General features: G+C 33.2%; 1 protein-coding gene across 3 annotated transcripts in view; it reads left to right on the top strand.

The window, feature by feature from the left end:
* Pclo (piccolo presynaptic cytomatrix protein) overlaps positions 1-18082 on the top strand; it is a 418833-nt gene extending 400751 nt beyond the window's left edge. For all 3 annotated transcript variants that reach the window (XM_048786243.1, XM_015488416.2, XM_048786242.1), the window contains 3 exons: positions 15798-15932; positions 16386-16531; positions 17218-18082. In XM_048786243.1, coding sequence (XP_048642200.1) covers positions 15798-15932; positions 16386-16531; positions 17218-17358 — 422 coding nt within the window. In that variant the 3' untranslated portion in view covers positions 17359-18082. The remainder of the gene's footprint in view (positions 1-15797; positions 15933-16385; positions 16532-17217) is intronic.
* Positions 18083-18848: the final 766 nt, after the last annotated feature.

The following is an 18848-nucleotide window of genomic DNA, read 5'->3' as shown; positions in this document are numbered from 1 at the left end:
TATCTGTCAATTGTAACAGACAAGCCACACTGGTCAGTGGTATTGGTAATGGGGGAGGAGGCTATGCATGTGTAGGAGTGGGGGTATAAGGAAAATCTCTGTATCTTCCTCTCAATTTACTGTGAAATTAAAATCACTTTTATAACTATAACTATATATATATATATAATTTTTTTTACCTTTATTTTATTTGCTTATTTTTTTATGTGGTGCCAGGGATCAAACCTAGTACTTCACGCATGCTAGGAAAGCGCTCCATCACTGAGCCACAATCTCTGCTAAAACCACTTTAAAAAACAATCTTGAAGATAAGTTTTAAAGTATTTTAAAGTTAATGTGTAAAATAACAAAGATGCCTTCAGAAAAACAAAAATTCCATCAAAGACATTTTTTAAAAAGTTATCCAAATAAATGCAGTGATTCCATACTCCTTAATGGGATAGGAAGATTTAAATCTAGTTTGGAGGACACCAACTTGTTAAAGATATTTTTTCTTTTAAGCTTTTGCTTTTTAGAAGACTTGTACACTTGTGAAACACACATACACATACACATACATACATATACAAAAATAATTTATATCTCAGTAACATAGAAGTCCTTTATATATTAACTTAGCCTTTGGAGTGAAATTTAGAATTCATCATTTGGTAGGATAACTGTAATTATGTAATTATGGTCTATATAGGTTAACAGCATTGATAAAAATCAAAGAGTAACTTTAACTCTCCTATAAGTGTAGGTAACAGTGTTAATTATCACACACAGACTTATTACCTGATATACAAGTACATCTCAGTTATACAATAATAAAACATTTATTTCATCAGAGCAAATAGGTGAAAGCCAGGTTTTAAATGGCAGGTGGTGTATGTGTGTGTGTGTATGAATGAGACTAAATAAAAATGGAAAAAATTGTAAAAGTTTAATTCAACATTTTATATGTTTTAAGGTCCAGCTAGAATATATAAAATACAGCACTTATTGGTTTTCTTGCATATATTAGAAGTTATATACCTTTAATTTTAACACACTTTTGCATACTATTTGGACAAAACTGATATATAATATATATTATATATATTATATACGATATATATATATATATCATATTTAGTGTGTATGTGTTTATATAGTCTCAGTCTCAGATATTTAGAGTATTAAACATACTACAGTAACACAAAATAATAGTTCTTCATTTAATTAGAGTTATAGTGTAGTCATTAAAAGGCTATGAAGCAGATAGACATTTTAATAAATTTTGACTCTACAACTGTTTTTTTTAAGTAATTAGGAGAGATTATCTTCATAAAACACAAAATCTCTGCTCCTTATGCCAGTTACCTGCAAATGTTACTAAGAGAAGAAAACCTATTACTTTAAATAAAAAAGATTCTGATTTTGCATCGGTATATTAAATTTTGACCCTAGAAAACACTTTAAATGATCAAGTTATAATCAAATTCATCACACACATGTACCTTCTGCAACTTATTTAGACATTCTACATCCTTATATTTTGTCCCCTCTCTCTTCACCCATCTTGGAATGATCCAGTCATTTTATTTTAGGACAAGAAATCTTATCATACAAAATCCTTTCTAATTGAAAACCACTTCTCTTTTCCTTTCTTTAACGAAATGCTTCCACATGTCTGTTTCTGTTTTGAATTTAGACAAACTATTCCTTCTTCTCAATCAGATAAAATATTTTCTACTTTTCATACAGCTTAAATATTTTGTATTCCTTGTGCATAATATTACATATATTAATTAACTTTGTAGTCTTATATTTAGTGAAAATCCAGGAAGACAGCAATCTAAATTGTTTTTTTAAATATATTTAAATATATTTAATATACCCCAATATATTATCTTTTATGGACTTTAAGAAAACAAGAATATTGAATTCATAATTATCAATTGGTTTTTTTAGTATTTTAGTTCAACTTACAAACAAATCATGTTTATAACTTATAAATATTTATCCTGTCATTATTTACCTAATTTGTCTATTTTAATAGCTATTCTTAGATCACTATGAAAATAAAGATATCAAACAAGCAGTTAACATTTTAAGTGATTGTTTTTGTCAAAGAGAAATCTTAAGAACAATGGAACATTTTATTTAAAACATTAACAGAAACATCCTGACTGACAAGCGACCTGGGCAAAAGTATATAATAATTTTTAGAATATCCTTTACTAATTTTCATACTTTCTGTGCTTGACACTGGGGAAGTATGCCATTAAATTAACTTTTTTTGTTAAAGACTAATTAAGTCATATGAATTTAGAGGCATTTGGATTCTTTTTTTTAAAACTCTATGAATCCTCATTTATCTATAAGCCAATTTGGCATCACATAGTTAATACACATGTAGAAACACAATACAGGGCTGGGATGTGGCTCAAGTGGTAGCGCGCTTGCCTGGCATGCGTGCGGCCGGGGTTCGATCCTCAGCACCACATACAAAGACAACGTCCGCTAATAACTAAAAAATAAATATTAAAATTCTTTCTCTCTCTCTCTCCCTCTCTCACTCTCTCTTTAAAAAAAAAAAAAAGAAAGAAACACAATACACATGTATTCAAGCATACATAAAAATAGGAACAATGATTTTAATAGTTTTCAATTTCCATTCACTGGATCCCCACGGGTAGGGAACAAGAAAGTTACAGGTGCTCATTAAGCAGAGCCTGTCACAGATGGCTGGCAAACAATATAAAAGAGAGATCATAGAGTAGGAATAGTTTGCTCTAGAATAATTGCCTACGATAACAACACTTGAATAACTGGTTCTCTTAGAAAATATAGCAAGGAGATAGATAGTCAGATCCTTGTACATTTTCTTTCCCATTTATAGAACAAAATAAGCTGACATATTTAGGGTCCCATTTTCCTCAGCTGTTTCTCCTCATTCTCCATATCAGGGCCAAGTTGTGTTACAGAAAAAGTTAATTTACTTTTCCTTAAATTCTCTGCCTTAAAATAATTCCAGTTATTTACCAATTATTTATTATGTACCCGAGTGGTGACTTCTCGGGGATAGACATGAAATTACCCATGATTTTGTAATTTGCATACTTTAAGGTTGTATGTGTGTGCACGTGTGCCTGTGTTGAAAGAAAGAAAGAGAGAAAGAAAGAAAGAAAGAGAAAGAAAGAAAGAAAGAAAGAAAGAAAGAAAGAAAGAAAGAAAGAAAGACAAAAGATAGACTTCAGGGTGCTGTGCAAGTCTCTACTGGATCTTTTAAGTCTGCCCTACACTGCTGGTCTCACAGTGGTCAGGTGTCCCTACTATGGAGATTCTGCCCAACCTAAAATCTCATGCCATCTGCATCTTTCAGTGGTACAAGCTTCTTTATTACTAATAAGTTTCCACATGAAGAAATTTCTGGACCAGAAGGATTCCCCATTTTGGGATCTTCAGGGAAAGAAAGAAAAAAAGAAGTCCTTAGTTCTTTATGAAAAGAATATCCCGAGATCTCAAATAATCTGAATGTGCTTGAGAATTTATGATTGTAAGATAATGAGGACACAAAGACCTGGTAGAGAGTTTGGAGACATTTTATAATAGAACAAAGTCAGGTAATTGAAATAGAAATTTGTTTATAACTGACATTTTATCTCATGACTAAGAAGGATGATTGCTTCATGGTAATAACATCTGTTCGTGGTGAGATCTGATGTCAAACAAAGAATCTTAAGTATGGCAACTGCTGCTCTACCAGTGGTAGAACCATCATTCTTTCAGCTAGAGAGTACCAGTAGGTTGGGTATTTATTGCAACTAAAATAAGTGGTCAGACAGAGAGGAGGACACTTTCCTTCTGGACTATGTCTGTTAAAGGTTGGGTTCAGATTTGAATGGCATACTTCCCCAGTGTCAAGCACAGAAAGTATGAAAATTAGTATGATTTTAGTTAAAGCAACAAACTAAGAATGACTTCTAGTTGACAGTAGCTGATTTAGCTAGACAGTCTGATTTAGCTGGACAGTCTGATTTAGCTGGAGCATGAAATATGAGATTGCACATAGATTGTTCAAAGAAGGGAGTGAAGGAAGACAGAATAAGAGCTCATCTTCAGAAGTTAGGTTCATATCAAAAGCTTAAAGAGTTAAGAAATGAACTTCTAAATGTATCAGGTCTGAATGTGGTGATTGATGGAAATACCTTCCTTGATTATCGCATCAAGGTCAGATCTTTCCAAAAAGCTATCTTGGATGAACCACATGTTTGATGAAATGAAGAAGTGCTTCGGACACTGGGAGACCAATTCTTCATATGCATCTTCCAGATAAGCCACTTATATTCCTTCTGACTGAGAAATGGGGTAGTTGACCAAAGGCTATCTCCTATCTTCAGTGTTTTATGAAGAAACACTGATTTTCTAAATCTTATCTGGTGCTTTAATGAACAAGCACTCATTTTTAAAGGGGAAGAGGGCTTTGGGGCAAGGAAAAAAGGAAAAAAGAGAGAAATCACCTGTTTAAGTCCGTTGGTAGCTTGGATCTAAAAGTAACACTTTTTTTCTTTTGGTCTTAAGGAAGTCTGGGCAGTGACTCACGTAGTTTATGTTCCAGCCTAATTGAGTTAGGGGACCTTAGACAGATATCAGGCAGGCAGCTGAGAAACCTACAGAGGTAATCCTGCAAAGCAGCATAAGGAGAAGAGAAAGAAAGGATTTTAGAGATCATTGAGCTCATTTGTGCTTTTAGAGGAAAAGTATGGCCTGTCATATTCTGAATTAAAATCCTATTTTCCCATCTTTCATTTATATCTTCTTTCTACCTATTTTCTTATTTTTTTCTGTCCTACCTCAATTGGACTTTCAGAGGTCTCTTACTTCAGGTATGTCAGTCAGCAAGGGAGAAGATTATGGCTGCCCCATCAACCTGAGGTTTTATAACTGTAAAGAGCAAAGACCCTTACAACTTACAATTGACTGGGACTTATGAAGATAAAGGAAACAATGCCATAGCATATAAAGCACAGCATATAAATCAAAGATAGATTTAGGAATATATGGAAATAAAAGTGATACCATAAATTAAAAAATAGATTTTCAAAAACAGAATTGGGAAAATGTCTCCCTATGAGGAGAAAGAAATCCTTATTTCACTTCCTATGCAGTACTCAATGTCACATAATGTGCTAGTATTCACCAGATGATATGATCAAGAAGGTAGTTGAAAAGATTTACAAAGAGAGGCATGTTTAGAGAACCAAATGGGAAGGTGAAGCACGATTGGAATCCACTACAACAAAGCGCCATAGCCCTCCTTCTATCTAGTGAAGCAGGAGGTGAGAGGCTGTTATCAGAACCCAGTGAAAGCTATCACTGTGGTATACAAGCGACCCTGAAAAGTAGTAGAAGCCTTTGTAATACAATGAACTGGCAGATTGGATTGGGTGAGAGAAGGAAATAAAGAGGGTAGAAGCCTGTCCTTCCCTTCTCAGAGCTCCTGCTGGTTAAAGCTTTATCTACATCAGAAGTTAGAAGGTAAGGAAAACCAGACAGTGAAGATCATGGGGATCTTCTTGGGGTGAAGCAAAGGGAGACAAATGAAGAGGGGAACCCAAGAGGTGAAAAAATGTCTAGTATATGAGGGTTAAGAATAAATTGTTGGGGTAGAATTACAGTTTGCTCTCTTATCTAGTGTGACAGTTAAGAAAAAAGAGATGAACTAGCAGCTGCAAAAAATAAAGTTGGAGAAGGGTTTTATAGAACAGTAAACTATTCCTATGTGATGCATCTAGTAGAAAGGAGAAAACCACAAATTCAAGGACATTCAAAATTATTGGATGTTAAGAATATCAAATTAAACCAGGGACAAAGAAAGAAAAGTAATGTAAATAATCCCATGGGCCAATGCAAATATTTGACTCCTACCATCTGTTCACCCTTATTCAGGACTTATTGGCAGGTACACTCAGAGCTTACCTGGCTGCCTGGTGGCCGTTCACATCACAGAGAAGCCCAAGTCTGTCTGCAGTTACCATAGCATCACGCTTACAGAGACAGACTATTTTTCCTTATAAGATCTTCTACTTTCCCTGAATTATGCCATTATTTGGTTTTATTTTCTAAACCTATTATGACAGCACTGATATCTCTCCATATTAACAGAATATATGTGAACCTATTACTTCCCTAGGAGGATGATTTGCCTGCTTTCAGACAGAAGGTCAATAGAAGGGAGGGAGCATTGTAGCCAGGGCTTTGAGGACACAGGAAGCTACTCTTGTCTTAAGCTTTATTCTTCTCTGTAAAAGGGTTTTACTAGCATATTGGTCATTGCACTAGCTCTCCTACCTCACTCCTGGGCTTTGTTTCCTTAAGGCTTTGGGGAGTTGTTTCAAAACTTTAAGCATGTTGAAGGTAATGTCCATTTAAGTTTTCAGTTTTGCTTCTCATGAAATTATCTGATGTCTCGGACAAGATAATAGGAGGCTTTCAATTAAAAATGTTTACAAAGAAGTCTGGTTATTTTTAGTCACAGTAAAATGAATGCTAAAAAGCATCTACCAAAAGGACACACAAAAAAATCAAAAACATTGTTGGAGCTCAATCAGAAAAAATTCCATTTTCCCTCCTAAAATTATGTTCTTTTTGGCTTTATCTCATAGAGAATGGCTTCCTTTATGTAACAGCATACAGAGAGAATGCACAAACTTGTCCTATTTTCACAGAACTCTTAAATCAGAATGCTTGCTCTATTTTATTATGTATCTCCTTGAATCTGGGTTATTTCAAATAAAGGTCTTAATGAACGTTTACATGAACTCTTCTTCCTTTGAAAAAAATATTTTTAATGAAAATATAATAAATGCCTCCTTCTTCATCCCCCATTTAGCCCTAAGATATGAATGTATAATACCACTCTATAGCTTTAATAGAGCATTTGATGTCACATAAATAAAAATGAAATTAATAGGCTGACATACAATCATTTTTTTTCTCCATATTGACTTGGAAAACATTCCAAAATATCTCTCACCAGCCTCAGCATAGTTGAGTGGGGGAAAGCCTGGGCTTTTGAGACCTGAGGGATCACTTTATTCAGATCTAGGTGGAAAAGGCACCTACCTTATAGGTGTACTGCAAAGATCAGAGAGTTTATACAAATTCAAGCCAGGTACAGTGGCACACACCTGTAATCACGATGGTTTGGTAGGCTGAGGCAGGAAGATCCCAAGTTTCATACCAGCCTCAGCAATCTAGCAAGGCCCTAAGCAACTTACTGAGACCCTGTCTCAAAAGGAAAAATAAAAAGGGCTGGGGATATGCCTCACTGGTTAAGCAATCCTAGGTTCAATCTTGTGTACAAAAAAAAAAAGAGAGACAGGGAGAGAAATTATACAAATTCAACCAATGAACATCTAATATATGTTAGGTATTTTTATAGTAGGCTAAAACAAAAAGAATAAGTAGGTTTCAGTACTTTTACTAACTTTATACTATAAAGACTGTGAACTATACATACAGTACCAAGAACACAATATTCGTTCAACAAATTGAATACATGCTAATTGCCCTTCAAGTCAATCATAACTCCCTGCACATAACAGATGAATTACCCTTTCATAAATTAATGGTTTAGAAAAGAAATGGGTAAGCATTTATTTCCTGTTTTGATCATACTTCATCTTTTCAGTACAACCTTCCCACACATTCTGAGCACCCCAATCCACAAATCCACATACTTGCTGATCCCCTACCCCATTCCAAATTCCCTGCCCAACACATACCGACACAGAGACACACACATAAACTTGGCACAAAATTACTATCACATAGTACACAGCTTGCTGTGATTTTTCCAATAACTCTGGACCATATTTCTGGAAATATCTAATCTAGTTGTAGCATCATGTTAGAGTTTGGATGTGAAGTATCCCCCTAAAGATATGTGAGACAATACAAGAAGGTTCAGAGGAGAAATGATTGGATTATGATAATCTTAACCCAATCAGTAAATTAATCCCCTGATAGGGATTAACTGAGTGGTAATTAAAGGCTGGGAGAGTGTGGCTGTAGGAGGTGGGCATTGGGGGGTGTGGCTGTGGAGTATATATTTATCTGGGGCATTTGTATCTGGTGAGTGAAGTTTCTCTCTGCTTACTGATCATCATATGAGCTGCTTCCCTCCACTATACTCTTCTACCATGTTGTTGTGTCTCATCTCAAGTGAATGAAGCTTGCTGTCTATGGATTGAGACCTCTGAAACCATGAACCCCAAAATCAACTTTTCCTCCTCTCAATTGTGTTGGTCAGACCTTTTAGTCACAGTAGCAAAAAAACTGACTAAAACACAGCCTTAGTTCAAAGCAAGGGCAGGAAGAGCAATAATGCCTACTTTGTTTCATATGTTTGAGAAGAAATAATGATAGAAATGTACATATGCTATTTTAATAATTTAATAGGTATATATCACTTCATAATATAATATTATTTATTTGATTACAGATGAGTATATACTATGAAAGAATAGAAATTTAATTTATTATTATATTTTAGGGTTAAAGATTCTTTTTTTTTTTCTTTTCCTTCCTTGAAACCAAATCTAATAAGCTGTTCTCTAAAGAATTTCATCTGGTCCCTTAGCATTTTCCAAATCCTATTATAGGTATTCTCATTCTAAATCTTTACTCATGGTATATGTTAGTAAAAAGTGCTGTACTCAAACATTTACAATCATCTCATAGACAGCTAGGTAGAAAGAGAGCTGGATAGTGGAGATAGCTGCATAGTGTCATTTTCATTGTACAACCAAAGTAATTTATCAAGAATTAACCCCAGGAAGTCATACCATTGGGCATTTGGAATAAAATCTAATACATTACTGAATTAAACAAATTAGTTCCATTTTGCTTCCCTCTTTCAAACAATAAGTAGGATAAACCTTCAAATAATGTGGTTCTTCTTCATTCTTCTATTTTGTCCTTACATATAAATTATTCTTTATAGCTAAGAAATTTTGTCCAGAAAACATGTTTCTGAGAATTAAAATACATGTCAGTGTCTTAACATAGCCTCAACAAAATGATTAAATCAGGAGATGAAATTCAATACAAATAAGATGGCCAGACCTGTTTTAAAAATCTAGCAACTTTTCTTTCTACTTGAGGATATGGTATAAAGGAAAGATGGATAATTGTTGAGTTCCACAGGCTAAAGGCCTTTGAACTTTTTGAAGAGGGAAAGTGAAATTATTATAGACTTCAGGGCAGCTTTAATACACCTGTTAGGAAATTATAGAGAAAGACTGGTGAATAGAATAAATTATAGTGGGCTTATTTTCTCTCTGACAAGTTCACCAAAGTGGAAATAATGGCTTCTTTTCCATTCCTTTTCTTTCATAGAAAATTGAATTTAAAATATATTGACATATAGATACTTTAAGACATGATTTTTCTTGTTTTGTTTTTTTCTGAGTATATAAGCAATTGACCTAATGGTACAGACACATTATCAATTAGTTTTAGAATGATTTTTTTATTGCATCAATAATGAATGCTGAAAGAATATAAGTATGGGAGGTGAAAGATTTAATTAGCTTCAACTCCTAATTCCATATTTTAAATGTATATCAAAACATCATATTATATTCACAAGTATATTCGATTATTTTTCTCAAGTAAATATAATTCTTAACAAAAACCATGTAAATAATGTTTAGAAATAAGAATTATTGTTCATTAGTAATGACCATTTTAGACATTGTGCTGTTTAACTTGGTAATCTTCTCATTTTAAAAAGAAAAAAAATCTTCACATGTATGAAACTGATAGAGTAAAAAACAGTTAAAGGGAGGTAAAGAAAACTATATATGAGGAAATATACAACCCTACTTTGCCTACTGACAGGTGTTAGAACATTAATAACAATTTCCATAACAAACAGAAAAAATATTTACAGAAGATGTTTAGTTATTGGAGGGCCAGAACTAAGCTATGTTATTTTATTTAGAAAATGTTGAAAATGTTATTCTATAGAGCTAAAAGAGATAAATAATCTTATTATATAGTTTCACTTTACATAGCAGGAAACACAAACCAGAGAGATTTAGTGGACTTGCCTGTCTTCTCATAGGGCTAAAAGTCAGGATTGCTTATTTGTTTTCTTTTAACTATATATCTTAATTCTTTATTAGAATTTTCTTAGTTTTGGAATAAGCAGTGGGAGCTAAGTGACAATTATGAGGTGGAAGACTGTCAGGGCTAAATATACACCTTACATAACACCAATTTAGACTTGATTAGCTAGTTCCACTGATCTGCTCATAGGTATATAGTAAAAATAGCAATAGAAATTTGCAAATGCAAAGAAATCTGTTGATGAGAATTTTATTTGCACTCTACTGGTTTCCTTACACAGACTTTCCTTTTATTGAACACAATTCTTTCCTTCTTTTCTTTCCCACATTTTACTCACTTTCAGTTAATTTAGCATTGCGTCTTAAAGAGAAATTTACCTAAAAGGAAGATGTTCTTGCACTGAACAATGTTGCTTGAGGCTGCAGGAGAATTCTGATAGTAAAACTCAATTTACACAATGTCAGGTGTTACAGATTCCAATGATGTAATTAGAATAAATATCAATCAATATTCACTTCTTGTAAATCACTTCACATGTTTAAACAAATGGGATCTCAAATTACTGAGTACTTCAAAAAGTTGTATTGTTTAAAAAAAAAGTTGTTTCGGTTGTTTTTGTTTTATTTAACTACATTATTGACCAAATGTCTGCTTGCAGACAATAATTTCTGGAATACTGTTGCATGGTCCAAAGAATGTTGACAGCTGCTGGCTGTACCTTCTCTGCTAATGTCCAGGATATGGTCCAGTATGGCTAAAATAAAGCAGAAAAATAGACTCTAAAAAATGCTTTCATTCTGATATTTTTTAAAAAATCCTTCAAAATGAATATTCCCACAAATGAGTCAATCTTTAAATGATCTCTTTCATAGAAAATGAAAGTTGTTCGTGGGAGAATGAAACCCTGGACTTAAAATGAGAAGATATAGATTGAAGTTCTAGTTGAGTCATTTAACAGCATAGCAAGTTATTTTAAATATCTAAGCCACTGTTTTCTCATCTGTAAAACAGAAATTATACTAATTTATTTTGTAAGATGATTGTTTGTTAATTTTAAAATACATTTTCCCCAAATATATATTAGATAGATATAAAAATATGTCTGTAAATGTAGGCATGTAGATAGGACATACACATAGTTTCTAAAGAAAAAAATCCATGTAAACTTTTTCTGGAGAAAAAAGTGGGGACTGGGGTGTCCCTCACATTTTTCTAGCATCTGAGAGGGCCCTAGGTTTCATCACCAACACCAGGAAAAGAAAAAAGGGAAGCAAAGGAAAAGAGGAAAAAGTGGGAAGATTGCTGCATATGAGAATGTGTAAAAAGCAAAGCTGTGAAAAACAAAAAAGTAAGACAAGCTGACAATTACATCAGTTGGGACACTTCAGCTAGCAAAAGAGATAATAGGACTCAATTTTGTTAAAATGGAATTACATTTGTATGCTCTTTGTCCAAAAAATGATTATATCATTTTTAAATTTAACAAAGAATAAATCAAAGTAAAAATGAGTTAATTTCAATAAATATTTTAACCCTATTAGTTCAAGAAAAAATTTATTACTTAAGAAACAAATTAAATATTTGAATATTGAGGGCTTGTGATTTTTAATACTATGTTTCAATTTTAAATTCTATTGATTATCTACATTAAAACATAAGTAGATCAGTTCTCTTCCACTTTCTTCCAATTTCCTCTTCCAGTATTTGATTGCTTGCCTGGATTTTATCTTCAAGTTTTCCTCTCTGCCTTTCCACCTTCTTCCTTCTTTCTGTCACTCCTTGTGTTATGTTATCAAATAGTCATTTAGTCTATTAATATTCATATTCTCATACATATTTTTAAATGTTTATTTTATATACCAATGTTCCCTTTTCCTCATGGATTTTTTTAAAGAATATTTTCTGTATCTGTGAAGTATAGCATTATATTGGCTATGTCAATATGTCAACTTATCAATATTTCCAAGTATATGGATGCTCTTTCTATGCATAGATCTACTTTTCTGTTATTTTGGAGAAAGACTTCTATATTTTAAAATAGATGTTGCTTTCTATCAAATTTACATTTTCTGAGAGACTGTTTATATTGAATCTGATCTTTCTGTTCTATATGTATATCATTGTTTCCTAACTTGTTATCTTTATATATTTTCTTTATATTATATTAAGCCTTTCCTCTGTGACAGTAATATCTATTTATTTAACACAATACCTTTATTTATTTTTATGTCGTGCTGAGAATTGAGCCCATTGCCTCACATGGGCTAGGCAAATGCCCTATCACTGAGCCACAACTCCAGCCCAGTAATACTCATTTTTGTATTGTTTAATTTCATCCCCTGATGTTTTGAATGCATTAATACTTTAAAAATGAGATTGGTTGTGTATTTAACTTTATAATCCCCATCATTATTTTGCTATCTCATTTCTCAAATATTCCTCCCCCTTCCTTCCTTTTCTCCCTCTTTCTAGTCTTAATTTCTAGGTTTGTTCCACCCTCCAGGATAAATATCTACTCTAGAGTAGTAGTACTTTTATTATTTTATAAAAATTGACACATAAAAATTGAACAAGTTTCTGGGGTACTAAGTGGTATAGGTGGTATATTGGTGCTTGTATCTGTTTTGTAGTGTTCAAATCAGGTTAAACATTTCTATCTCCTTAAATATTTATGGTGTGTGTGTATATATATGTATGTGTGCATGCACGCGTGTGTGCGCGCACACACACACACACACAAACACATAGTGAAAACATTCAAAATCTTTTCTTTTAACTTATAATTCCTATTCTTTTAATACCACCAAAGAAACACAGGGTTCAGGATATCAAGAGACCTGGAAGTTGGTAAGAGCATTTCTCAACCACCATTTGCTCTTTATTCTAAAACATCAGCGCACATCCTCTGGGTGTGAGATACACTTTTGGGTTCAAAGTCAAACAGATCATGAGCTGCTGCCCACCATGTGGAGACATGGTTACAGAAGTTTCAGTCTCCACCAAAAAGCATCTGCCTCAAAAGACAGGGGCTTCCAGATGGTATAAAATAGAAGATATGATAGATATGATGAACCACCATTAGCACATCCACAGCTTTCAGATAATTTCAGTGAGCACATCCTCTTCCTTCAGGAGAAATATGGAGGTACAAGCCAGAAAAATCTTTGACCCGAGAGCAACTCATCAAAAATTTCACAGGTATCACACTGTGAAGCATGTGAAGTTAAACTCACAAGAAAGAAACAGGCAATGTGATGACTTGGGAACTTTAGCAAGTTTTTAATTCACCTTTCTCCCTGAGTGAGAAGGTGGAAAGCAACAACAAATTTCACTGGTGAGTGTACTGGGATTTTAGGCATACAAGTAGACTATGACCTATAAAAGTGAATTTCTCAAAAAAAAAAAAAAAAAACCCTCATGCTTATTAGTGTTATTAATTCTGTCCACAAGTTCTATTGGGTCCAAATTTGGGGAAGGACACTTCCATGACTCCCTCCCTTTCTATAGAATCCTCTTTTTCCCTCTATTCCAGGTGTGGTTTGAAAGATGAGTGTTATTTTTATCTACTTTTATATCCCTTTAGAGCAAAGAGTTAAAGTTACCTGATAAGTGTATTTACAAACCTAGTTGACTAGGTTTTGCTCCTTTTGGGGATTTGATTGGTTGAATGTTTTTTTGCCTATGTTCACCAGAGTAAACACAGGAGTATCTTAATCCTAACAAAAAGACACTAAGATTTGCACACTCCTGTGATTCATCTTGGAACACCAGTTGTAGGGAACCCTGTCTGGTTTTTTCGTTTTGTTTTGTTTTAATCTACTGAGCCTCTCATAACTTCCTTGTGATGTGTCAAAACTGCTGGCCTCTTAGCAGTTAAGCAGTTAAGCTTGACTCTTCCTCAACAGTCTGCGCTCACTGTTCATCTACCTCTTGGTAATAGAGGATTTAGTGATAATTCTCAGGATTTTGTTAACCCTTTCTCTTTTTCTGGGAAGCTCCTGTGACATATGATGTGTTCAGGAATGCTGCTAAGCTGTATTAGAATCAGCCTTCTGCTCCTAAACACCAATTTTTAGGTCTTCTGGCAGCAGACTATAACTTATTCTTTGGTTGCTACTGCTTAACACTTTCCTACATTTTTAATTTTTTCCTTTCTTCCCCCCTCCCCCAATTTCTCTAGATGTTAAAAGAAAGAGATTTTAAGACCTGTCCTATTTTTCTTTTTTTATTTTGGAGACTATTCTCCTGTGAAGGTCCTTTTGAAAAGAACAGATCATTGGAATGGGCTTGCTAAGTTTTATTTAAAATATTTAGTACACAGAACTGGATTCTTACCTGCACGTTCTAATAAATATATTAGATGACATTTGTACTTTCCTATCTGTCAAGAATGTGCAAATTACATAAATGACTCATAGACATTCATAATTATTGTATCTTCATTATGATTTCTAGATTTTTGGTTTTACACAGAGTTTTTCTTCTTGTTCACTCCATTTTGACCTGAATATGGCTGACATATGTACCAGTCTCTGCATTTTTGACAGTCTAGAACAAAACTGGATTTTGTTTTTTACATATAGCATAAAATTATGACCTCAGTTAAAAATATTTTAGTATCACATGGGCCTTCATTTCCCATATAATATTTCCATTTGTGAAAACACCATTCCTCCTCTGTATAAGAATGTCCTTCATCATCGATTTCACTTGGATAATTCTTTCTCATTCTGGTTTCAGCTCAGGCAGTACTTCCTAGGCAAGTGTTGCTTGGTTTAAGACTCTCTTGAAATCATGCTCTTGTACTTCAGAGTCTTGTGTTTCTTTCTAATCATACATTTATCATGGAAATAATCTGATTAGTATTTGTCTCCCAGGAGATGAAAAAGTCATGAAACCAATAACCATGCATGTGATTGGTTATGGTTTAATTTTCTTGTGTTCTTTCTCTGTAGTAGAATGCTCAGCACAGTGTAGGATGGCAAATAAAATATTTGTTGTCACAAGAGTCTGTGGATGAATATATGAATTAATAAATATTGAGTGGAGTAATAAAGGATTGGACCTAGTATGAATGGCTTCTTCCAGCATGTAAGACTCAAGATAGAACACTAGAAGAAAATGCATTGATTGCCATTTAGATCATTCATCATATCTTGCTTTAGACAATATTATTACATATTCTTGCTAGCTATTTATTTTACTAAGGAAACAGGAAGTAGTAGTAATAATGTACAATCATGTTTAGTTGTGTTAGTGAATGTTCTGCAGCAAGCCTGGTAATAAGCAATTGTTGGCAAGCAACTTCTTGAATTTCCATGACTTATTATTATTTCCTATAAATTATATTAGAATTCTGTTATGTATGTTTTTCTTCCTATAGTCTCATCTGTTACTCTTTTTCTTAAAAACCTACATCTGAATAACACATCTACTTATCGTCCTCATACCTCCTTTGTTACTAGCCCATCATTATAATAAACATACATTGTTATAAGTAGCTGTCTAATTTATCCATCTCTTGATTGGACTATTTACTCCTTAAGAGTTTGGACTGTGTTTTATTCATCTGTATATCCATAGAACTCAATAAGGTATTTAGCATTTGATAAGCATTCAATAAATTAATGCATTGAACTAATATTTAATAAATGGCATTACATGTTCCTCAACTTTTTATTAAATTCTTTCAGTTAAAACACAGGTAATGGGAGAAATCAAAATTGCATTGAAAAAGGAAATGAAAACAGATGGTGAACAATTGATAGTTGAAATTCTCCAGTGCAGAAATATTACCTACAAATTTAAGTCTCCTGATCATTTACCAGGTAAGTAATCTTATGACAATGGTAAATATATCTAGAAATTTATTTGGGATATGTCTTAAATGTTATAGGAAACACTAATTCAAATGTAATCAGTATACTGACCACAATTATATACATCAAAAAATATATATATTATATATAGATAGATAGATAGATATAGATATATAGATATGAAAAAAAATTCTGTTGTATAGGTCAATTTTTTCCTAGTTTTTGGTTAGATTCTTCAGCACACAAATTAGACAATTATATTTATTAATCAACAAGAAAACAAATCCAAGTTGATAAGAAGTTGGTATGTTTTTAATCACTTTATGTTGTCTGAAACAAATTGTACACCATTTATTGCCTCTGTGTAAAATATAGGTAGAACTCTCAGCATGAAATTATAGTTCTTTCAGTAGAAAATTATCTGGTTTATGGAAACTTACTGGGATGGAATCTTATTTTCAGATTTATATGTGAAAATATATGTCATGAACATCTCTACCCAAAAAAAGGTGATCAAGAAAAAAACAAGAGTATGTAGACATGATCGAGAGCCTTCATTTAATGAAACTTTTAGATTTAGCCTCAGTCCTGCTGGACATTCTCTTCAGGTAACTCTATAGTTACTATTTTTAAAATTTCATTCATGTTTTATTTATCCATTTTCTATTTGATTTTTAAATATTTATTTACTTATCATATACTATATGACACTTGAGAAAATGATAAATCCTTAGAAGCATCTCTCCCAAAACTATTTATACTTTTGTAGCCCACTCACTTCATCCAGTCATCTGCCAGTTCTTTTCTACTCTGGCCATTCTGTTAATTTTACATTGATTCCCCATACTTCCATGTTACTGCCATTAATCCTCTTTGTCTCCCATCTTTGTTATTCACATTATTTTGGTAGTTTATATGGCCAAATTGTCATTGATGTTTTATTCCTTTAATTCATTTTATCACACTGTTTACCTGAGTTATCATTTAAAAACACTAGTTGGGTTGCCATTTTTCTTTAGTCATTCAGAGTCCTTCAAGGTGAATTTCAGTTGTATTGATTTAGTCATAGCTCCTTGTATACTTTTCCACTCACTCAATACTCCAGTCACTCCAGAATCTTTTCAAATCAGGCTAAGCTTCCAATCTTTGCTCATATTTTTTCTCCACTTCAAAGCTCCTTTGTCATTCCTCTCCATCTATCACCATACTCCACATTTTTTAAATATAAATGTCATGCTTTTACTGGTGATCCCGGATAAGTATGTAATTTTGACTATTTTTTTTTTTTTTATAGATTTTGCTTTTCTCCAATGGAGGGAAGTTTATGAAAAAGACCTTGATTGGTGAAGCCTGTATCTGGCTTGACAAAGTGGATCTTAGAAAAAGAATAGTCAACTGGCACAAACTTTTGGTCAGTCCTACTCAACCACATTGAAGAAAAGTGTCTGCTGAGGGTATAAAATGGATCTACATAGCCTCAAATCAGCGTTATAGTCAGATACTATTGTACTGAGCTATTTTCAGAGGGAACAACAGTGGGAACAACAGACGAAAAGCATGTTAAAGCCTTGTAAATTTACTGCTGTGGGACACAGAAAAAGACACATGAGAAAGTTTACATGTTGATAACCAACCCACAAAAGTAGAGCTCTGAGACCTTGGATTTCCCATGACTGTGAAGATAAACCATGAGAGACATTTTGGATACTTAAGGCAAAAATCTTTGAGTAGAGTGAGCTGTAACTAAAGACAGCCTCAAAGATTGACTTGGCTTCCAAATGCAGCGCAGACGCAATTCTTTATGCAAAGAAACCTTGGTTGAAAGAACTGAAATAATGAATCTCTGTTGTCAAAAAGCCTTCTTCTTAGTGTTCTCAGGCAACTTGCTGTTTTGAGATCCTGATATAAGATACATCTATAATATGTGTACAGGACTGCACATGAGGTGGCTGTGTTCGTAGGGAAGATGGAACAGGAGATACAGAAATCTTGGCTTTTAGGCCATATCGTACAGGTTTTCCCTTTGTAAATGTTACAGGGATATACAAGACCAGTTTTGGAATCCTTATGGTTAAAGCACATTTGTTTTAATAGAATTTGAAATATATAGAGTGGAGATAATACTAGGTAGACATGAAATTACATTTATCTAGAAATAAATGAATGGTTAATAAATTCATGGTTATTAACCATGAATGGTTAATAAAGAAGAAAGTTGACCCACAAAATATTGGAACTCTGGTTGAAAATATCAAAATCTCCATAATTTATCATTAAGCCAAGGCATTCCATCTACATAACAAAGGGCCTAGATTAAATTGGTATGTCCTAGGAAGCATGATCAGTTCTTTGTGGTATTGCATATAAATGTATTAACCTGCATTTTCCTTTTTCTTGAGTAACATATTGTTAGAAAATTCTTCCTCTGGCAAACAAATCATATTAATTTGATTTAATTAATTAATTAAATTAGTATAATTTCTTGTTATCCATAATTTTTTTTCATGAAGTCATTAACTGATTGTACAATAATAACTCTCACATCAAACTCAAGTTCTCTCAAGTACTCTCTTTTTCTCTATTAGCGACAATATCATAGTGATCAAGTTCATCAATGTGGGGAAAATGTGAAAAAGTCAACATTTGAGATTAAAACATACTTTGAGCTATTTTAATAATATACAATGACACAACCAAGGTTTAAGTTATTAAAGTGAAGCATCCTCTTCTCCATCAACCCACCACATTGACAAAGGAAGTAATGTGGATTTGCAGAAAACACACTCAACTGAGATTAGAACCCTGGCTTCTGTCTAGATTCTGCTACTGACCTTGTACATGTCACTTTGAAAATGTCACTTAAACTCAGTTTAACCCAGTTTTTTAAATTGTAGGTAATAATAATGATACATTCCTAGCCCTCCT

This window comes from Marmota marmota, unplaced genomic scaffold, assembly GCF_001458135.2.
Source record: "Marmota marmota marmota unplaced genomic scaffold, marMar, whole genome shotgun sequence".
Lineage (NCBI taxonomy): Eukaryota > Metazoa > Chordata > Mammalia > Rodentia > Sciuridae > Marmota > Marmota marmota.
This window is presented reverse-complemented; position numbering and strand designations above follow the sequence as displayed.